Source organism: Lampris incognitus, chromosome 3 (genome assembly GCF_029633865.1).
Source record: "Lampris incognitus isolate fLamInc1 chromosome 3, fLamInc1.hap2, whole genome shotgun sequence".
Taxonomy (NCBI): domain Eukaryota; kingdom Metazoa; phylum Chordata; class Actinopteri; order Lampriformes; family Lampridae; genus Lampris; species Lampris incognitus.
Window position 1 is genome coordinate 779,379 of NC_079213.1, and position 24,169 is coordinate 803,547.

Sequence of the window (24,169 nt, forward strand, 5' to 3'; positions counted from 1 at the left end):
TTTGTTGTTGCCATTCATTTTTTGGACCAGGCTCATCCCATCAATGATGGAAGTAGATGGGATTGGGATGTCTTCTGCAGGAGATACATTCTTTTCAAGCTCTCTGGCAAGTGCAGCCTTGTTTGTTTTTCGTAAGGACCCATCATTTGCCAGTGCCCATGGTAGTGGGCCCAATGGGTAGGCAAGGACATCCTTCAGATTCACCTTCCTGCTTTCAGCCACCAGGATCATGTGACTGAAAAGGTTTCTATCTGCCTTCAGAACCACATCCTGTGCTTTCTTTCCATGAGCTTGTTTTGTGCTGACATTGGAGAATGTTTTCAGACTTTGCTTGGTCATCTTGTCGTGGAATTTCACAGGTGGTGGGTCTGCATCTAACCTTGTTTGCTGGAATGCTTGGTAGGCCTCTTTTCCTTTCTCAAGAGCTCTCAAGAGATCGATGGTCACATCAGGTGGAGCCATGTTGCCAGTGGAGAGGCTAACCAAATCAATCTCATCAGGGGACATAGGATTGAGCCAGTTATTCTCCATAAGGTCCATGAGAGACTGGACATCTGCTTCATCTCTCTTGATCCTTGGACTCTGTAGATCTGGATGAGACCATTTGCACCTGCCTTGACCTGTCAGGTCTCTCAGCTGTCTGAGGTACATGCTTCTATACTCAGCTGTGAGATAATATTTGGTCACAGCTCCTGGCTTCAAGCTGAATCCCTTTGTCCCTCCAGCTGTTTGGGTGTCTTTGTTCACCGTTTCTTCTATAGCTTGGTCAACAGGGATTCGGCCAAAGGGATTGGTGGAGCCCAGTTGGACTGAGAAGCCTCCTTCCATGAATTCTGTGTACACATCTGGGTGTGTGATGGGCAGCTCAGACATCTGGGCGTAGTAGTAGGGGAGGTAGCGTGCATAATTCATCCTGTCATAAGCAAAGCACCATGGGATCATTGCTCGAATGCTAGCCAAGTGTAGCATCCAGTCTCCCTCTCTGGATGCTCGGATGAGCCCCAACAAGATTTCAACCATGTCCAAATAGGACATCCAGAAGTTCGAGAGGCTGCCGTTTCCACCTCTAAGGAACTCATGGTAGACTTCAAATAGATCCATGATGCGTGTACAAGAGCTGTTCTCGAGGACCTCCTTCAAAGCATGTTGTGAGACTTCTTTCCCAAGGCTGTCAATGGTCTTCAGTGTCTCATTCAGGTGAACCATGTCATTCCTGTGAGTTTCTTCCAACCAGGACAGGAAACCATTCAAGGTCAGTCGCATGAGAGCCTCATACAGGAGCTTGTGTAGTCGCACTGCCCTGTTGTACTTGCGGCCATCCATAACACCAGCAATTGAGCCTTCTGCAATCATGCCAGACTCAATGCAGAGGTCTTTGAGTCCAGCATCTTGGAAACGCTTTCCTATTATTGCCAGCAGTGTGCAGATGGTGTGGAATACCCCAAGCCTAACGATGATATCATGGAACTTGTCATGGTGTTTCCATGTGATCTCGACAGCCTTCGCATACAGGGCTTGGTCAAATACACAGACAATCTTCCTCAGGCCTAAGCACTGCATGATGCTCAGTGACTGGTTAAGCACCTCGTTGACAGTAGACATTTGTGTCGCTGGAGCATTGATGGTAGGCAGATAGCCTATATTGTCGGGGATGACCGTCATCTCTCCTCGAGTCAGGATGTTGAAGCCTGTCCAGCTGCTGACTGACTGTTCTTCTTGTTGTGACATGCGTGCTAGGACCCAAAGAAGGTTTTTCTCTCTGGCAAGCTTAGTATTGGCTGCAGTATCGGCATCTGACTTTTTGCTTTGTGGTGGCCCTACCCGTTGTCCAGCATTGTAAGTTGGTAACATTGGTGGGGGTCCATCAATGCTTCTCTTCTTTGTTTTGGGAACAGTGGGCATGGGTTGGACAGGAAGTGGGTTGACTGGCTTTGCTTGCACAGCAATCCCATTGACTCTGTGAGATGTTCCCTCACCACTGACAGTTTCTTCAAGACGGTCGATATTGTCCCAGGCTAAAGTTGTGAATATGCCAGGATGGATGTTAGCTGGAAGGGCAATGCCCCTCCCTGATAATGAGAGTTTCTGGAGACACAGGGCAGTGTTGATCTCTTCCATCTGTGAATAGGACACACTGTGACCAAGTCGGTTGAGGATGTTTATCAACTCTACATTTCCTGTCAACGATTTGACACTGAATGGCAGAACAATGTGCTTGGAAGGCTTGGTATTTCCACATGTCACTGCATATACTATGTCATGGCCAAATGACTGCAGAAGGCACTGCACTCTCTGGGATGCATGATCAGGATCATTTGAGCCTGTGAGTAGAGAGTACAGGAAGATAATGAGCGACTCTGGAATGGTAGGACATTCTGCTTCTGGTTTGACTTCAGGCGGCCAGGTTTGAGGAACATCTTGACTTTTAATGTCTGCTCTCAAATTGATGGCTGCTTTGGCTATAACATCTTGTGCACTGACACTTTTCAGGGTCTGCAGCTCCCTTTTGAGAGACTGATTTTCTTTGGCAAGTTCCCTCATGGACAAGTTATCGGGATAGAGGAGGAATTTTCCTTTCTCATCAGGGAATATCTGCAAGGCTCCAGCAAACTCACTCTCCAGGTTTCGCCTTATGTGCTTCTTGGTTGATTCCTTGACTTGGGCAATGCCTTGGGAGTTCATTGAAGCTACCAGTCTAGAAGAGAGATCAGTCATTGTCATCACTTGAGGATTGCCAAAAAGCTCCATCCTGATGAAGAGGAACAGCTCATTGTATGCCTTATTCACAGCAGCTTCATACTGGGCTGCAGCATCATCATCTTCATTGCTGGCAACCTCTCCTTTGGAAACCTCTTCTTTGGTGTAAAGTCTATAGCATGACCTGTGGTAGTGCCCTTCAGCTGCTACAAGGTCTACTCACAATGGCAAGGATTCTGCTGTCCCTTTTCTTTGTGGCTGCACTCCTGATCTTTGCATCAGCTCGCAGTTCTCGACACTGCACCAGTACTTCTCTCGTATTCTGTCTCTTGGAATATTTGCTGTTTTTCTGACAAAATATGCACTCTGCATCATAAGTCCTAGATGTACTTGGAGCATGTCGAGCTACTCTCTTAGATTGTTTCTCTTCAGCAGAGACACAACTTTTCTTTTCTTTTGCAAGGAGGCCATCAAGAATTTGCTTCATAGTGAAGATACTGCGACACTTTCTGTGGTAGTAGATTGCTGGAATCTGTCCCTCAGGAATGTCTTTTGCCAGTTTCAAAACTGGTGCATGATTTCGTATCTGAGCTGCCCTGAGCAGAGTTCTCCATGAGTCGACACTTTGTAGTGAAACCAGCTTATCTGTATCATCAGAACAGTGGATAATGCACTCCACCCGTGGGCGCTTTGGTATTGGGTAAAAACTTGCTTGTTCACCAGTGGCCATATTCAGTCAGTTTTCACCTGCCACATACAAACAAATACATGTAACTTAGGTGTATGAACACTACTAAAACAAAGTTTACTTTGCTTCACCAGCGTCATATTACCATTATTTATCTTACATAGCCACAAATAGATACATTACCTAGTTGCTATGCAACAGCTGTATTTTGTCCACATGAGGCCGCTAAAATCAACACAAGATGAAAGTTCCTCGTAGCCACTCTAACTAATCATATTAACATATACATTAAAAGAACATGCTAACATTATGGGAAATTAGCTTACAATCTTCTCCAGAGTGAGACAAGAAGATAGATACCAGTTTCCTCTATATGTGTTTAGTAGAAAGCTATCTGGCTGCACGTTAGCCTAGCTTAGCACAATGAATGGAAGTACACAGTACTGGTTATCCTTGGTTGTTGGCCAACTAAGAACTGTCCCAGAGTTTAAGCTAGGCTAATCAGTACCAGGGTTGTTGAAATGCTATATTTGTAAAAATCTGGGCAAATACACAATCGTGAGAGGCACAGAAACAGGTTTCCTGAAAGAAAAATGAAATAGCTGCTCATTTGGAAAGGTTATCATGTATTATTTTACTTCTGTTAGTGTACCAAATAAAATGGCACCAGTGAAGTTGTGTCACCTTGGGTGATATCGATATCTGGTCTGACCCATGGACTAACTGGCTTTGGTCTAGTTAGTTTCTTAGTAATAATGCCCTTCTAATTTAAGGTTCACAATCACCTCACACAATGAAATAGTATGGGTATATTATACATTTCCTGAATCTTTACAGTCCTGTGAGTATTCCAGTTTTTGTGTTTTGTGTCCCTGATATTCCTAGATGCCACAGGGCTAAAAGAAAGTATATAGTTTAGGCGAACATTGCAGAAAGATGTGTGTTATTGACGGGTTGAAGAGCTCAAGTGACCTCTATATTTGTGAGAAATATCCACAACAGGGCTTGAATGAAAGCTAAGAAGGTCCCCTTTAAAATGATACCAAAGACAATATTATAGAACATTGAAAAATGTCCTGACCATGAGGCTAAACCAGGATATGCACCAGCGTCTAAAATGCAATTTACTTTAGGGGGTGGTTAACTTCATGAGCTGATAACTGTGATACAGCTGCCACTCAGGAATGGTTATCATACCAAAATATCATCTACAGACATGGATCCTTTCAAAAATTATAAGTAAGTTTTGCCACCTTGAGTGTACCGAAATAGGAAATTTTGGGCTCTGGCCCATGGACTATTAGCTGCTACAGCTGTCACAGTTCCCTGCAACGGCAGTGGTTCCTGCTATGTTGATTTGAATTGGAGTGTCCGTTCTACTGTAATCAAGTTCTATGGTACCAACATATAAATACTACTTAAACACCGACGCCACTTCAATGTTTTTTTTCCCCTCATAACACATTTTTTGCTGAATACAACTTATACTCCAGTGCAGCTTGTAGTCTGGGAAACATGGTATGTTAATGTGGCTGAAATCGTCACTGAAACTCATGCCAATGGATTTTCTGATTGCCATATCTACACACACACACACACACACACACACACACACACACACACACACATATGTGTGTGTGTGTGTGTGTGTGTGTGTGTGTGTATAGATATATCCATCCTGTCTCTGAAGGAAGGTTTGGGTTCACTTGTCTATAAGAGTCGACTAGACCCCATCATCCTCATTCATAATGGAGCTCAGAGAGCTCTTGCATTTAAGGGTAATCTTTAGTCTGCAGAAATGAAATCTGTAGCTTTATAGTACCCCAGGATAAAGCTGCAGGTGGAAAGAAGCAGTCGGTGACTCCACGTGTTTCAGAGGACGCAGGTGAGTTCTACAACCTCCTCAGCCAGCGTAGAGGTGGTGTAATAGTGAGCCCTTAAGAGAAGAGGGTACCGGACATGCCAGAAAACCCAAAAGCCAAAGCGTAAACCAAGGACCAATGACGGTAAAAACATAGTACTGTGTTAAGAAACAAACAAGACGATTTCGGTTCTTGTTTTAGGACTCTTGTGTCACAGTTAATAGATTTAAACTCCCTCGCTCTCAGACTGAAAGCGTTTGTCAGTGTGTGTGTGTGTGTGTGTGTGTGTGTACCTGGTCTTCTCCTGATAAAGACGCATCTTCATCATCATAGTTGTCAGAGTCGATGGATTCTACCTCAAACTCCACACTGAAATTATCGCTGTCAGATGAACTCACCTCCGACCTGCCAGACTGAAGCCAACCAGCTCAGGGTTAGAAATACTGTGTAGGTTGAATTGTGGGTCTGTGACTCTGTGTTGTTGTGTTATTCAGTGTCTGAGTCTGTGCACACGTGTTTGTGAGTAAAACTTACTGTGCTATGACTATCAGATGATTGGCTGCTGTGCCGGTCCCGCCCACTTCCAAGCCCACCAATCACACACCAAGACAAGCTGTCATCAAATGTCAAGGAGTAACTGTCAGACCTCCTCCTCTTGCCCCCCACCTCCTCCTCTTCCTCATCCTCTGCACAGCGAGAAGGACCTGGTGGATGTTGCCGTATTACTACACTTGCATAAATATGAATAAATTGGAAAACATCAGTATTACTCCCAGAAAGTTGAATCAGTTCACCTGGACAGTGTTTATGGAGAGAACCGTTTCATCACTCATCTAAGTGACCTCCCGGCTCTTACATCAGGGAAACAAACAGATGCTGGCCAAGAGGATGGCACAGCACAGGAGAGCTAACACGTCAAACCAGGACTCCACAGTCTACACCATCTACAGGCCAGTGGCCACTCTTTCAGGGATGAGGATGTGCACATCCTTGATAGGAAGGAACGCTGGTTTGAACGGGGAGACAAAGAGGCCATCTATGTGAAGAGGGAATGACCATCCTTGAACCGAGGGGGTGGGGTGAGGAGAGCTAAGAGTACATCCGTCACCATCTTACAGTGCTGTGATTGCAACTATTCCCCAATCCTCTGTGAATAGTACACATGGTCACTGTAACTCTAGTTTAATGGTTACAGCAATCTGCATATGAAGCCGATGGTTGGCTTGGGTTATTATGCGACTGTATTGTTTATAAGGGTGGGGACATCTGCAGTCACTGTATTGTTTATAAGGGTGGGGACATCTGCAGTCACTGTATTGTTTATAAGGGTGGGGACATCTGCAGTCACTGTATTGTTTATAAGGGTGGGGACATCTGCAGTCACTGTATTGTTTATAAGGGTGGGGACATCTGCAGTCACTGTATTGTTTATAAGGGTGGGGACATCTGCAGTCACTGTATTGTTTATAAGGGTGGGGACACCTGCAGTCACTGTATTGTTTATAAGGGTGGGGACATCTGCAGTCACTGTATTGTTTATAAGGGTGGGGACATCTGCAGTCACTGTATTGTTTATAAGGGGGGGGACACCTGCAGTCACTGTATTGTCTATAAGGGTGAGGACACCTGCAGTCACTGTATTGTTTGTGAGGGTGAGGACACCTGCAGTCACTGTATTGTTTATAAGGGTGGGAACACCTGCAGTCACTGTATTGTTTGTAAGGGTGGGAACACCTGCAGTCAGTGTATTGTTTGTAAGGGTGGGAACACCTGCAGTCACTGTATTGTTTGTAAGGGTGGGGATACCTGCAGTCACTGTATTGTTTGTAAGGGTGGGAACACCTGCAGTCAGTGTATTGTTTGTAAGGGTGGGGATACCTGCAGTCACTGTATTGTTTAAATGGGTGGGGACACCTGCAGTCACTGTATTGTTTTGTAAGGGTGGGGATACCTGCAGTCACTGTATTGTTTGTAAGGGTGGGAACACCTGCAGTCAGTGTATTGTTTGTAAGGGTGGGGATACCTGCAGTCACTGTATTGTTTAAATGGGTGGGGACACCTGCAGTCACTGTATTGTTTATAAGGGTGGGGACACCTGCAGTCAGGTGAGACTGAAGAGGTCACGTAGATGATGATGAAATGTCTCCGTCAGTAAAAGTTGTGTCCAGATGAACTGACTCACCTTTCAGTGATTTCCTTACCTGGGTTACTGAACATGCATAAAGACATTAGTATTACTCCTGTAATTGTATTAGTATACTTCTGAACATATTTACACTACCGTTCAAAAGTTTGGGATCACCCAAACAATTTTGTGTTTTCCATGAAAAGTCACACTTATTCACCACCATATGTTGTGAAATGAATAGAAAATAGAGTCAAGACATTGACAAGGTTAGAAATAATGATTTGTATTTGAAATAAGATTTTTTTTACATCAAACTTTGCTTTCGTCAAAGAATCCTCCATTTGCAGCAATTACAGCATTGCAGACCTTTGGCATTCTAGCTGTTAATTTGTTGAGGTAATCTGGAGAAATTGCACCCCACGCTTCCAGAAGCAGCTCCCACAAGTTGGATTGGTTGGATGGGCACTTCTTGCGTACCATACGGTCAAGCTGCTCCCACAACAGCTCAATGGGGTTCAGATCTGGTGACTGCGCTGGCCACTCCATTACCGATAGAATACCAGCTGCCTGCTTCTGCTCTAAATAGTTCTTGCACAATTTGGAGGTGTGTTTAGGGTCATTGTCCTGTTGTAGGATGAAATTGGCTCCAATCAAGCGCTGTCCACTGGGTATGGCATGGCGTTGCAAAATGGAGTGATAGCCTTCCTTATTCAGAATCCCTTTTACCCTGTACAAATCTCCCACCTTACCAGCACCAAAGCAACCCCAGACCATCACATTACCTCCACCATGCTTAACAGATGGCGTCAGGCATTCTTCCAGCATCTTTTCATTTGTTCTGCGTCTCACAAACGTTCTTCTTTGTGATCCAAACACCTCAAACTTGGATTCATCCGTCCACAACACTTTTTTCCAGTCTTCCTCTGTCCAATGTCTGTGTTCTTTTGCCCATCTTAATCTTTTTCTTTTATTGGTCAGTCTCAGATATGGCTTTTTCTTTGCCACTCTGCCCTGAAGCCCAGAATCCCGCAGCCGCCTCTTCACTGTAGATGTTGACACTGGTGTTTTGCGGGTACTATTTAATGAAGATGCCAGTTGGGGACCTGTGAGGCGTCTGTTTCTCAAACTAGAGACTCTAATGTACTTATCTTCTTGCTCAGTTGTGCAACGCGGCCTCCCACTTCTTTTTCTACTCTGGTTAGAGCCTGTTTGTGCTGTCCTCTGAAGGGAGTAGTACACACCGGTGTAGGAAATCTTCAATTTCTTAGCAATTTCTCGCATGGAATAGCCTTCATTTCTAAGAACAAGAATAGACTGTCGAGTTTCAGATGAAAGTTCTCTTTTTCTGGCCATTTTGAGCGTTTAATTGACCCCACAAATGTGATGCTCCAGAAACTCAATCTGCTCAAAGGAAGGTCAGTTTTGTAGCTTCTGTAACGAGCTAAACTGTTTTCAGATGTGTGAACATGATTGCACAAGGGTTTTCTAATCATCAATTAGCCTTCTGAGCCAATGAGCAAACACATTGTACCATTAGAACACTGGAGTGATAGTTGCTTGAAATGGGCCTCTATACACCTATGTAGATATTGCACCAAAAACCAGACATTTGCAGCTAGAATAGTCATTTACCACATTAGCAATGTATAGAGTGTATTTCTTTAAAGTTAAGACTAGTTTAAAGTTATCTTCATTGAAAAGTACAGTGCTTTTCCTTCAAAAATATGGACATTTCAATGTGATCCCAAACTTTTGAACGGTAGTGTATATATATAAAATGCAACTTGATTGATTGATTGACATCAGTATGCATTAATAAACACACATGACCATAAGTTGAACTCCTAGCCATATAAACATAATGCAGGAATACACATTCCAACATCATTACACTGAGACTGACAGATGTGAGGAGTTTTCACCTGCACCACCCATCTATTCACCTGATTGGTTGATAGGCAAAGCCATCTTGTCATCTGAAGCCCACTGAAGCAAATTTGTAATTTGTGATAATGGGCTACAGAAATAAAATTGACTTGACGCGTCTTCTTTCTGTCAGTGACTTCCAGGTTGTCTTGCTCTGCAGCACCCTTTCACAGAGCAAAGCACAAAGCTAACATGCAGTCTCTATGTTGGTCCATCACAGACTATTCTCCTGGATCTCCTCCACATGGACTTGTTCCATGGTTTGTTTTTGGACGTGGAAGGGCAAGCAAGATAGTTGTGGTTCAATCTAAGTGGTCAAACTGAGACGCAGCTACAGAAACATGATCCGAATCTGAATTTGGTTTGAGAAAGGTCTGCTTCCACATGGCATTTTTATGTACAAACTAGAGCACAGTAATCCAAGTCAAACCAGATATGCAAAACAAGGAGTGTTGGGAAGTAGCAGTCTGAACACAGTGTTAACGTCTGTGTCATTTAATGGAGGAGAACGCCACAGTAAGACTCAAGTTACCTAACTCGGAGTACTGGCTTGGGGCTGGAGATTTCTTTTTTGGATTCCCCCTTTTTCTCCCCAATTGTATCCGGCCAATTACCCCACTATTCCGAGCCATCCTGGTCACTGCTCCACCCCTTTGCCGATCTGGGGAGGGCTGCAGACTAACACATGCCTCCTCCAATACATGTGGAGTCGCCAGCTGCTTCTTTTCACCTGAGAGTGAGGAGTTTCACCAGGGGGACGTAGCGCATGGGAGGATCACGCTATCTCCCCCCCCCCCGAACAGGTGCCCCGACTAACCAGAGGAGGCGCTACTGCAGCGACCAGGACACATACCCACATCTGGCTTCCCACCTGCAGACATGGCCAATTGTGTCTGTAGGGACGCCTGACCAAGCCGGAGGCAACACGGGGATTCGAACCGGCGATCCCCGTGTTGATAGGCAACGGACTAGATCGCTATGCTACCCGGACGCCCTGGGCCTGGAGATTCATACAGCAATTTCTATGTTCCTGTTTTGAGAAAAACAGGAATGGTAATTTCCTCTGGCTGTCAGACAGCATTCAGCTGACAGTGTCAAAGTTTACAAGGGGGCAGAAATCTCAGTGTGAATCAGCCTGTACACTGGTGGACTGTTACAAGACTGGACTATCTTCACACATCTCAGTAGGAAGTTGGCTTAATACTAAACAGTCAAACCAGTGTTCAGTGACTCTGAACACACATGTGTTGCGTTGCTGATAGCCAAGATGGGCAGAGCCTCTTGGACTCACCTGGATCACTGCTCCTTCTGTTCCGTCTCCTCCTCCTCCTGCTGCTGCTCCTCCCAGAAGAGGAGCAACTCTCTGACTCCGCCTCCTAAAAACACAACGGTATCAGCCTCAGGACGCTGGGGTTCTGTCAATCAATGCTTTATAAGTGTGTGTTTGTGTGGCACCTCTTTTCCTCTGTCGGTCTGGCTGTGTTGTTGTGATAAGCTGGGCTGTGCGTCTAGAGAGACAGTTATGAAGAGAGACAGGTAGACAGACAAAGAGACCGACAGACAAATTAGATTCCCAGCATTCAAGTATCGGTATGGCAGATAGTTAAACACACAACGTGAGTATACAAGGTGTGATAATGCTTTATTGTAAAATAAATTCAAAGCAACACTTTGAACGGAGTCATAACAACCGTAGAGGAGGACAAGAGAAGAGACGAGAGGACAGATTAGCAGACAGTTGAGGACAGACCTACCTTGAGTTGTAACGGCCACAAGGTTCTTGGTGATCATGGCAAACAGAATGCTGAAACAGATCAAAACATCAAATCACTGCCCATCACTTTACTTGACTGGTTGATAGCACCACCCATCTAGTCACCTGACTGGCTGACAGCACCACCCATCTATTTACCTGACTGGTTGATAGCACCACCCATCTAGTCACCTGACTGGCTGACAGCACCACCCATCTAGTCACCTGACTGGCTGACAGCACCACCCATCTATTTACCTTACTGGTTGACAGCACCACCCATCTATTCATCTGACTGGCTGACAGCACCACCCATCTATTCACGTGACTGGTTGATAGCCCCACCCATCTATTTACCTGACTGGCTGACAGCACCACCCATCTATTTACCTGACTGGTTGATAGCACCACCCATCTATTCACCTGACTGGTTGATAGCACCACCCATCTCGTCATCTGATCGGCTGACAAGCCATCACGAACCATCACGAACTACAAGCCACATGGCTTGTAGTTCTAAACCCCTTCTGTTAGATAAGATCTGGACCACCATGATCACGGAGGCCTGAGAGTCTGCAGGTTTTCTTTCCCATCAGTCACAACATCAGTTGATTTGATTGAATAGTTCATCCTCTTTGGCTGAAGCAGTCTTAAAAAGTGAAATCAGCTGATGTTCTGACTGGTTGGACACATCTCCCCACACAGATGTAAAATACGTGACTTCTCTCTGACTTCTAGTTCTAAACACCACTAGTTCGAGTTCAGGGCAGCACCTTGGTGCAGTGGTTAATGTGGCCGCCTCACAGCAAGAAGGGCCTGGGTTCGAGCCCCGGGGTAGTCCAACCTTTGGGGTCGTCCCGGGTCATCCTTTGTGTGGAGTTTGCATGTTCTCCCCGTGTCTGCGTGGGTTTCCTCCGGGGGCTCCAGTTTCCTCCCACAGTCCAAAGACATGTAGGTCAGGTGAATCGGCCGTACTAAATTGTCCCTAGATATGAATGTGTGTGTGTGGGCCCTGTGATGGCCTGGTGGCCTGTCCAGGGTGTCTCCCCACCTGCCGCCCAATGGCTGCTGGGATAGGCTCCAGCATCCCCGCGATCCTGAGAGCAGGATAAGCGGTTGAGATAATGATGGATGGATGGATGGATGGAGTTCAAGTTCACCTTTGTCATGTGTATTTAGAATACAGTGAAACTCTTGTGCTCTGGTTCTCCCTGCCTCAACACAAGGGACACAAGGCAAAGAACACAAGGACATGCCATCCCAAAAAACCAGACTATGTATACAGTGAAATCATACATTATATGCACTACATACAGTACACGATAACACAACAATGTAAGGTGCATATGGGTGGACCAGTTGTTCGGCAATCTGACTGCCTGTGGAAAGAGACCATTACCGAGACAGCTGGTGTGTGATCTGATGCTTCCCTAACAGTTTGTAGATGGAAGGAATGAGAACAGAACACGAGTGGGGTGGCTGGTGTCCTCCATGAGGTTCCAGGCTTTTCTTTTGCAGCAAGTGGTGTAAATGTTATGACGGTGAGGTAGCTCCATGCCAAGGATTTTGGCTGCTGTCTTTAGTCCTTTGCAGCAGTCTGCAGTCCTGAGCAGTCAGGTTTCCAAAAAACACTGTGAGTGCCTGTCAAGACCCTCTGCATGGTACTGAGATAGAGTTCACAAGAGTTTTGGTACTCATAACAAAACTTGTGAGACGCCTCAGAAAATACAGTCCCTGCTGTGCCTTCGTCAGGATGCAGTTGGTGTTGAGAGACGGTGTGAGGGTGTGTGATGTGTAGGGAATAAAACTGCCCACCATTTCAACAAATTACCCACGGATGCATACAGGACTGTGATTTTCTCTGATCTTCTAAAGAAGCAGTCAAGTCTTTTGTCCTAGTGACATTTAGAGAGCGGTTGTTACCACAGCACAGTGCACACATCCTGATGCTGAAAACGTCTTATATTTCAAACTCACTGCTGTGCCAAGACATGAACAGCTCACACTTCTGCACCAGAATTCTAATTTTCCAACAGCTCGCACTTCTACACCAGAACTCTAATTTTCCAACGGCTCACACTTCTGCAACAGAACTCCCATTTTCCAACAGCTCACACTTCTGCACCAGAACTCCCATTTTCCAACAGCTCACACTTCTGCACCAGAACTCCCATTTTCCAACAGCTCACACTTCTGCACCAGAACTCCCATTTTCCAACAGCTCACACTTCTGCACCAGAACTCCCATTTTCCAAAAGCTTGCACTTCTGCACCAGAACTCCCATTTTCCAACAGCTCGCACTTCTACACCAGAACTCCCATTTTCCAGTTTTTTTTTTAGTTATGAGTTGAACTCAACAGTTAGAACCGAGATAAAGATTGAATGATTATCTAAAGACTCAGAATGAGCTGTCATTTTAAATAAGTAGGCCAAAAAAAGAATCAAAGTACATCTGTTTGCATATAAATCTGGCATACCTGGCAACTGATGAAATATCTCAGGGAGTAATAATTAATTATACACCTGATGAAGTAACTCAGGAAGTAATAATTAATTATACACCTGATGAAGTAACCCAGGAAGTAATAATTAATTATACAACTGATGAAATAACTCAGGAAGTAATAATTAATTATACACCTGATGAAATAAATCAGGAAGTAATAATTAATTATACTCCTGATGAAATAACTCTGGATGTGTGTGTGTGTGTGTGTGTGTGTGTGTGTGTGTGTGTGTGTGTGTCTACACATCATACACCTGATAACTCAGGAAGTAATAACTAGATTATAAATCAGGAATAATTAATTATACACCTGATGAAATAACTCGGGAAGTAATGTGTGTGTGTGTGTCTCTACACATTATACACCTGATGAAGTAACCCAGGAAGTAATAACTAGATTATACACCCGATGAAGTAACTCAGGAAGTAATAACTAGATTATACAACTGATGAAATAACTCAGGAAGTAATAATTAATTATACACCTAATGAAATAACTCAGGAAGTAATAACTAGATTATACACCTGATGAAGTAACTCGGGAAGTAATAACTAGATTATACAACTGATGAAATAACTCAGGAAGTAATTATTAATTATACACCTGATCAAATAACTCGGGAAGTAATAATTAATCATACAACTGATGAAATAACTCAGGAAGTAATAATTAATTATACACCTGATGAAATAACTCAGGAAGTAATAATTAATTATACAACGGATGAAGTAACTCAGGAAGTAATAATTATATTATACAACTGATGAAGTAACAACCTACACATTCTAAAGAATCAACCAAAGTAGAAGAAGTAACTCACTCAACTCAACCAGTTTATGTTGTGGATGAAGTAGTGCAAAGACACCTGCTTAACTACTGACACACATGCATGAACGTGTGTGTGTGTGTGTGTGTGTGTGTGTGTGTGTGTGTGTGTGCGCCCATTCCTCACCGGGGCTCCTTAACAGAAAAGCTGTCAACGCCCAGAACTTGCCCCAGTGCATCATGGGAACAGTGGACTATGTGTTGTTCTCTTTGGTCATAGAGCTGCTTCTGCATGATGTACTGACCAAGATAGAACATCACCTTTAAGAGGAGAGAGAGAGAGAGAGAGAGAGAGAGAGAGAGAGAGAGAGAGAGAGAGAGAGAGAGAGAGAGAGAGAGAGAGAGAGAGAGAGAGAGAGATGAATCCAGCCTGCTAACATAGCTAACCAGTTAGTGGACCCTGCAGTAATGTTGTCACATGTGTGTTGGGGGTAGGAGGAGGTAACAGCTAGCAGCAGCTAACACTTCCATGTCCGGATGTAGTGGTCCGTGTCCACACAGGCTAGCTGTAGTACCATACGCACACTCTCACATGTACACACCTCCAAAGTGGTGACAACAATTTCCATCTCACGAGATGACACAAGGTTTATTAGTTACACATTCAAATAACCTACCTGCTTTTTAAATGTACTATCAAATGAATGTGTCATGGTATAAATGCTGTGTCATTGTGCTGACACATCTGTCTCTCCTCTGAAAGCATGGCGTTAAGGAAGTGTAACCTGGCTCACACACATCATAGGCTTCTCATCTTTATAAAGAAGTTGTTGAGCACTACATCAACACAGAAAGCATGCAGACAGAAGGACACTGATAGCTGTGACTTGTCAGTCTATGAAAGGATTCTGTTGAAGAGCTTCCTATAGCTTGGCACAACTGTTACACCTGGTAGGAAATGTTATCACATCTCTGACGGACAGAGAGACTGCAAACCAAACAAGATAGCTGAAGAGACACTGCAAAACAGCCAGACAGACAGACAGCTGAAGAGACACTGCAAAACAGACAGAGAGATAGCTGAAGAGAGACTGCAAAACAGACAAACAGATAGACAGCTAAAGAGAGACTGTAAAACAGACAGACAGAGAGCTGAAGAGAGACTGCAAACCAGACAGACAGATAGCTGAAGAGACACTGCAAAACAGACAGACCGACAGCTGAAGAGACACTGCAAAATAGAGACAGACAGCTGAAGAGAGACTGCAAACCAGACAGACAGCTGAAGAGAGACTGCAAACCAGACAGACAGACAGACGAAGAGACACTGCAAAACAGAGACAGACAGCTGAAGAGAGACTGCAAACCAGACAGACAGCTGAAGAGACACTGCAAAACAGACAGAGAGATAGCTGAAGAGAGACTGCAAAACAGACAGACAGACAGCTAAAGAGAGACTGTAAAACAGACAGAGAGTTGAAGAGACACTGCAAACCAGACAGACAGATAGCTGAAGAGACACTGCAAAACAGACAGACAGACAGTTGAAGAGAGACTGCAAAGCAGACAGACAGATAGCTGAAGAGAAACTCCAAAACAGACAGACAGACAAGACGAAGAGACACTGCAAAACAGAGACAGACAGCTGAAGAGACACTGCAAAACAGATAAGACAGCTGGAGACTGCAAAACAGACAGACAGATAGCTAAAGAGACACTGCAAAACAGACACAGACAGCTGAAGAGATTGCAAACCAGACAGACAGACAGCTGAAGAGAGACAGCAAACCAGACAGACAGATAGCTGAAGAGAGACTGCAAAACAGACAAACAGATAGACAGCTAAAGAGAGACAGAGTTGAAGAGAGACTGCAAACCAGACAGACAGATAGCTGAAGAGACACTGCAAACCAGACAGACAGATAGCTGAAGACAGACTGCAAACCAGACAGACAGATAGCTGAAGAGACACTGCAAAACAGACAGACAGACAGACAGTTGAAGACAGACTGCAAACCAGACAGATAGGTAGCTGAAGAGACACTCCAAAACAGACAGACAGACAGACAGACAGACGAAGAGACACTGCAAACCAGACAGACAGACAGATAGCTGAAGAGAGACTGCAAACCAGACAGACAGACAGATAGCTGAAGAGAGACTGTAAAACAGACAGACAGCTGTTGGTACCTCCTTCATTGTAAAAACATCTTTAGTGGCTCCCGCATGCTGTAACAGCGAATGGAACTCAACTTTAGGTCTCACCTAGATAAAGAGAAAGAGAAAGATAAATATAAAGAGATAGATAAATATAAATATAAAAATAAATATAAAGAGATGGATAAATATAAAGAGATAGATAAATATAAATATAGATAGATAAATATAAAGATAAAAAGATAGAGAAATATAAAGATATAGAGACATATAAATATAAATATAAAGAGATAGATAAATATAAAGATATAGATAAAGATATAGATAAATATAAATATAAAGAGATAGATGAATATAAAGATAAAGATAAATATAAAGAGATAGATAAATATAAAGAGATAGGTAAATATAAAGAGATATATAAATATAAAGATAAATATAAAGAGATAGAGAAAGAGATAGATTAATACAAAGAGAAATATAAAGAGAAAGAGATAAATGAATATAAAGTGAGGTAAATATAAAGAGATAGATAAATATAAAGATAAATATAGAGATAGATAATGTAGAGATAAATGTAACAAGAAAGAGATAGATAAATATAAAGAGAAAGAGAAATACAAGAGATAGATAAATAGACATATAAAGAGATAGATAATATAAAGAGATAAATATAAAGAGAAAGAAAGAGATAGACAAATATAAAGAGAAAGAGAAATATAAAGAGATAGATAAATATAGAGAGACAGATAAATATGAAGAGATAAATATAGAGGACAAATATAAAGAAACAGAGAAAGTGATAGATAAATATAAAGATAAATATAAAGAGATAGAGAAAGAGATAGATTTATATAAAGAGATAGATAAATATAAAGAGACAGAGAAAGATAAAAACAAAGAGATAAAGAGAAAGAGAAAGAGAAAGCTTGCGTTTTAAAACAGCTCTTCATTTAACAAAAACACAAAGCTTAGCCATGACATCCCATTTCCATAGTAACAGTCAGTGCTTTACATTTACACGTCATATTACACAGCCCCATAGCAAGTCACACCAAGAGAGACACATAAAGACACACACACACACACACACACACACACACACACAGAGGGAGAGAGACAGACAGACAGACAGAGAGACAGACAGACAGAGAGAGGGAGAAAGAAAGTGAGAGAGAGAGACAGAGAGCAAGGGAGAGAGAGGGAGATAGACAGAGAGAGACAGAGAGTGAGAGTATTAGACTCATAATGTGAGGTCAGTTAGTAAATAATCCAGCCAGAGTCAAGTCAGTGAACAGTCAGTAAACAGTCAGTCTTACCAGTTTGTTGTCTTCCGTGTTGTGCTTGGTGTTCAGACAGTTGTCAGCTGACATCTTGGTGACGGTTTCAGTTACCTGGTCAACACAAAACACAGTTTTAAGTCATCACTATCTACCAGTTTACGTAATATTAACCTACTGACACTTTAAATCATCACTATCTACCAGTTTACTTAATATTAACCTACTGACACTTTAAATCATCACTATCTACCAGTTTATTTAATATTAACCTACTGACACTTTAAGTCATCACTATCTACCAGTTTACTTAATATTAACCTACTGACACTTTAAGTCATCAATATCTACCAGTTTACTTAATATTAACCTACTGACACTTAGTCATCACTATCTACAAGTTTACTTAATATTAACCTACTGACACTTTAAATCATCACTATCTACCAGTTTACTTAATATTAACCTACTGACACTTTAAGTCATCACTATCTAGCAGTTTACTTAATATTAACCTACTGACACTTTAAGGCAGCTAATAAAAGAACTACACTAACATCAGAACATCATTGATAGTGGCTATTGTTTAGTCCTGTACCACAGAGAACACATTTAACTGAACTGCTATCAACAATATCAGAACACAAATCACCACTAGTAAACTTCACACCAAAACCAGCAGAGAAATATACAGGAAATCTATGTCTTACCTATTAAAATGAATTCAATTCTACCTAGACAGCTGTGCAGAGCCAGCAGCCGCTCATCTCCCTCTGCTCTGTACATGAAGTGCAGTGAGGAGCAGGGCTGGGGCTGGCAGCTTTATATAGAGCTGCCTCAACATGTCAGGACTAGCACTCAGCCCAGCCCTTCCTCAGCACCGTGCTAACCCGAGCCAGCCAGGGCTTAACTGATGCTGCTGCCACGCTACTGCCAAGCTGCTGCCATACTGCTGCCATGTTGCTGCCATACTGCTGCCATTCTACTGCCATACTGCTGCCATGTTGCTGCCATGCTACGGCCATGCTACTTCCATACTGCTGCCATACTGCTGCCATGCTACTGCCATACTACTGCCATGCTACTGCCATACTGCTGCCATACTGCTACCATGCTACTGCCATACTACTGCCATGCTGCTGCCATACTGCTGCCATACTGCTGCCGTACTACTGCCGTGCTACTGCCATACTGCTGCCATACTGCTGCCATACTACTGCCATGCTACTGCCATACTACTGCCATGCTACTGCCATACTGCTGCCATACTGCTGCCATACTACTGCCATACTACTGCCATGCTACTGCCATACTACTGCCATACTGCTGCCATGCTACTGCCATACTGCTGCCATACTGCTGCCATACTACTGCCATACTGCTGCCATGCTGCTGCCATACTACTGCCATACTACTGCCATGCTACTGCCATACTACTGCCATACTGCTGCCATGCTACTGCCATACTGCTGCCATGCTACTGCCGTGCTACTGCCATACTGCTGCCATACTGCTGCCATGCTGCTGCCATACTACTGCCATTCTACTGCCATACTGCTGCCATGTTGCTGCCATACTGCTGCCATGCTACGGCCATGCTGCTGCCGTACTACTGCCGTGCTACTGCCATGCTACTGCCATACTACTGGCAGCCTCCAGTTCACCTGTAATCACCACTGTACTCTTTAACACTGGCTATAATCATCAAGCTGTTTTAACCAAATTGCCTAATTGTGTTCCATAGCAGTGCTGGAACAAGTCAGGGCTAGTCTAGGCTTAGTCATACTGTCATTAACTGGCTCCAGTAGGAGACTAAACACTGCTTACTCATGCTGTGTCAGTAGCATGGTTGTGTTTCCATCGCAGGGCAAAGTCACCCTCCACCCCCTAGACAATCTGATAGCTAAACAGCTACCAGTCCATCAGCTGGGACTCATTCTGAGGGCTAGACCAGGACCAGGCAGGCTTTAGACTACCATCAACACTGTAGACTCCATGTGTAGCTTCTTCTATTGGTGACATTGTTAGTTTCTGCTTGTAGCTCCCTGGACAGAAAATACTTTTTTTCTTCTTTTTAAAAATGAGGAACACGTCACGAGTTTGCGTAACATCCTTGTGCAGGGGCCATGCTAATCTTCTCTGTATTGTTCCAATTTTAGTATAAGCAATGCCAGAAAATATTTTCTAAATCACTTTATTCAATTTCATATTTAAGACGGGTAGATACTCTTAGATCCCACAAATAGGGTGGTGTTTCATGAGACCTTCCTACCATGTCAAATAATTTGTATGTGCACACTTAACTTGGCAAATAAGACATTCTTATTATACTAAAGAATGATTAACAGCCATTCTTTCTATGCTGAATTTAAGGTTTACAAATCAACAGGACCAGTGCACCTTGACATGTGTCCTGTCAATGAGCATTAAAAAGAAAAGAATCACCATTTGCATTTCAACGTCCCCTCTCACTGCTGTCGCTACGTTCCATCATCTGAATATTGGGCAATAAATGTTCATGTTGAATGCAGAATCCTGCAGTGGACAGAATACCACTGCCACGGTCTGCAGCTGTTCCATTTCAACAGGCTGACAAGTCCCCCTACTACGGCGTCAGTAAGACACGAAGAAAGAGACAGACACACAGTGTGGGACAATTTTGTTCTTCACACTATTTTCAAAGTCAATCAATCAAGGTCCAACACCTTCTGGTCTGATGTGAAGCGCTTTACTGTTGGTGTCACACAACTACATACCGAGCTGGCCCGTGGCGCGGCTGTCTGACCTCCGGATGCACACACCTTTATGCCACCACCTGTTGCGGGGCTGAACCTTTGATTTTACAAAATAGATCCACCCTGAATTTATACCCCATTATATTTCACATTTGTGCATTTTAGTGGTATTAACATGTACTATACTGTACTTCTATTAACATGTACTATACTGTACTAGTGGTATTAACATGTACTATACTGTACGAGTGGTATTAACATGTACTATACTGTACTTCTATTAAAATGTACTTTACTGTACTAGTGGTATTAACATGTACTATACTGTACTTCTTGATACCATTATTTTTCCATAGGTGTTTTGTCGCCGTTTGGTGATACTACATTTACCCTGCCTTAAGACACCATTATTTCCAGTTGCACCATATTTAGGATAAAACAATAACTTTACAAAATATGTAGCATAAATATAGCTGCATTTGATTTGTAAAAATCATACATGGTACACAGGTAAACCCATACATCATATATCTAAACCTTATCCAGAGATCAACCTAATGGTTGTAAATACTGCCGTTATTTCCCACAACAGACACCGAGGGAAAGAGAGCGAGAAGGACAGATGAGAGAGAGACAGACACCGAGGGAAAGAGAGTGAGAAGGACAGATGAGAGAGAGACAGACACCGAGGGAAAGAGAGAGAAGGACAGATGAGAGAGAGACAGACACCGAGGGAAAGAGAGCGAGAAGGACAGATGAGAGAGACAGACACCGAGGGAAAGAGAGAGAAGGACAGATGAGAGAGAGACAGACACCGAGGGAAAGAGAGCGAGAAGGACAGATGAGAGAGAGACAGACACCGAGGGAAAGAGAGCGAGAAGGACAGATGAGAGAGACAGACACCGAGGGAAAGAGAGAGAAGGACAGATGAGAGAGACAGACACCGAGGGAAAGAGAGAGAAGGACAGATGAGAGAGAGACAGACACCGAGGGAAAGAGAGCGAGAAGGACAGATGAGAGAGACAGACACCGAGGGAAAGAGAGAGAAGGACAGATGAGAGAGAGACAGACACCGAGGGAAAGAGAGCGAGAAGGACAGATGAGAGAGAGACAGACACCGAGGGAAAGAGAGAGGACATATGAGAGAGACAGAAACCGAGAAGGACATATGAGAGAGACAGACACCGAGAAGGACAGATGAGAGAGACAGACACCGAGAAGGACATATGAGAGAGACAGACACCGAGAAGGACAGATGAGAGAGAGACAGACACTGAGGGAAAGAGAGAGAAGGACATATGAGAGAGACAGACACCGAGAAGGACAGATGAGAGAGAGACAGACACCGAGGGAAAGAGAGAGAAGGACAGATGAGAGAGAGACAGACACCGAGGGAAAGAGAGAGAAGGACATATGAGAGAGACAGACACCGAGAAGGACAGATGAGAGAGAGACAGACACCGAGGGAAAGAGAGAGAAGGACAGATGAGAGAGAGACAGACACCGAGGGAAAGAGAGAGAAGGACCTATGAGAGAGACAGACACCGAGAAGGACAGATGAGAGAGAGACAGACACCGAGGGAAAGAGAGAGAAGGACAGATGAGAGAGAGACAGACACTGAGGGAAAGAGAGAGAAGGACATATGAGAGAGACAGACACCGAGAAGGACAGATGAGAGAGAGACAGACACCGAGGGAAAGAGAGAGAAGGACAGATGAGAGAGAGACAGACACCGAGGGAAAGAGAGAGAAGGACATATGAGAGAGACAGACACCGAGAAGGACAGATGAGAGAGACAGACACCGAGAAGGACAGATGAGAGAGACAGACACCGAGGGAAAGAGAGAGAAGGACAGATGAGAGAGAGACAGACACCGAGGGAAAGAGAGAGAAGGACAGATGAGAGAGACAGACACCGAGAAGGACAGATGAGAGAGAGACAGACACTGAGGGAAAGAGAGAGAAGGACATATGAGAGACAGACAGACAGAGAGAGATACACACACACACACACACACACACACACACACACACACACACACACACACAAATACTGCTGAACTGCCACAGTGAAGATATGCCCGGACTTGTTCCGCACTCTACACACACACACACACACACACACACACACTTCGTAGTTTAATAACACAACAGCACGTGACTAGGAAGCTGAGACGACGTGAACAACGTGTGCTGATGTGTATGAGGCGGACAGGAGGAGCAGCTCCTCCTGTCTGTCTCCTCCGTCTGTCTCACAGCAGCGGGACTTCAGACATGCACCTCGTCATCCCTCCTGGCGGAAGGGAGGACGGCCTCACTTTTACTTTCAGTTCGAGTTCAAAAAGACAGATCATTTTAAAAGGGGATGAGAAAACAAAACACATCAGTACAACTGCAGTCAAACAAACGTGTCAGAACACGTCCAGCCGGTTTGGACGCCAGGCTTCTTCCTTGCACAACAGACACAACCCACAACAGACGGCCTGTTCACAAACGGATACCATCAACCATAACATAGCAAAGCTATCCCGAGATGAAATGCGGACTCTTGCACAGCATTTAGTACCATCAGTTTTACGCTGACACACACACACACACACATGCACACACACACACATGTATATATATATATATATGTGTGTGTGTGTGTGTGTTTATTTTAAGGCCAATACACATGGAAATACACTCCACTGTACTACATGTGTGGTGCGTCGGCGTGTGGAGAGCCGCTAAATGAGCCGAGGTTAGTCTAACGTTAACTACAGCGCAATAGAAACGCCATGATTGTTTATTACTTATGTATATGTAGCGCTCCTGCTAACTAACTCAGCTGTTACCCGAACGTACAGCCTCGTTTTACTTCATTATCGTCAAGAAACTCCCACTAATCGAACCTAAGCTGAGCTCCTTCTCCGGACGTCGAAACCGCCTTTGTCTTCTTTACTCCGGCCAGGGGACTCCGGCTGCCGGTGGCCACCAGCTCGTCGTCCCGCTCTGCCGCGTTGTGTGTCAGGAAAACGCGGGGCTCGGCGGCCTGTTACCATGTCGGCTAATTCTGCAGAGCGGCTGAGCGGTAAACGAGGACTTTTTACCGCTAGGATCAATTCTAGCTCCGCACACCCTCTCTGGAAAACACTTATCTATGATAGTAATCAATAATAAATAATAATAATAATAACAAAGCAAGTTGTGTACTTTACTCACTTTGCTGCCTTTACTGACGGTTCAGACCCCTCCGCTTGCCGCCCGCGGTGGCTCGCGTGCACGTCAGCGTTCAAACGGAGCGCGTGCAACACGCGGATTGATTGAGGCACGTGACTCCGTATTCTTGTCGATCATAGGAAATTGATCAGAGTCTTCGATCTTCAATAAGTCAGCTCAACACATCATCCGATGCTGGATCAAACCCAGCGTTGGCCTGCTGTGAAGTTACTCACGTTTCTGAACTGAAGACCGTCTGGGCTTCTCAGCCTCAGTCTGATGAGTCTGATGAGTCTGATGAGTGTGATGAGCTGCACTCTCCTGCTGTGAAGTTACTCACGTTTCTGAACTGAAGAACGTCTGAACTTCTCAGCCTCAGTCTGATGAGCTGCGCTGGCCTCCTGTGAAGTTACTCACGTTTCTGTACTGAAGACCGTCTGAACTTCATAGCCTCAGTCTGATGAGTCT

General features: G+C 44.0%; 1 protein-coding gene and 1 non-coding gene across 3 annotated transcripts in view; both read right to left on the bottom strand.

The window, feature by feature from the left end:
• mdm2 (MDM2 proto-oncogene) overlaps window positions 1-23,761 on the bottom strand; it is a 38,041-nt gene extending 14,280 nt beyond the window's left edge. The window contains exons 1-9 of one of the 2 annotated variants that reach the window (XM_056277206.1): window positions 23,705-23,761; window positions 17,804-17,878; window positions 16,518-16,592; window positions 14,515-14,648; window positions 11,056-11,105; window positions 10,757-10,809; window positions 10,593-10,677; window positions 5,782-5,951; window positions 5,541-5,660 (exon numbers count right to left, since the gene is read on the bottom strand). In XM_056277206.1, coding sequence (XP_056133181.1) covers window positions 5,541-5,660; window positions 5,782-5,951; window positions 10,593-10,677; window positions 10,757-10,809; window positions 11,056-11,105; window positions 14,515-14,648; window positions 16,518-16,592; window positions 17,804-17,857 — 741 coding nt within the window. In that variant the 5' untranslated portion in view covers window positions 17,858-17,878; window positions 23,705-23,761. Of the gene's footprint in view, window positions 1-5,540; window positions 5,661-5,781; window positions 5,952-10,592; window positions 10,678-10,756; window positions 10,810-11,055; window positions 11,106-14,514; window positions 14,649-16,517; window positions 16,593-17,803; window positions 17,879-23,704 lie in introns of those variants that run through there. The other variant, XM_056277207.1, reaches the window with a different exon arrangement.
• Window positions 19,841-19,945, bottom strand: LOC130110935 (U6 spliceosomal RNA). The gene has a single exon (XR_008810121.1). It is a non-coding gene; the product is annotated as a U6 spliceosomal RNA (small nuclear RNA).
• Window positions 23,762-24,169: the final 408 nt, after the last annotated feature.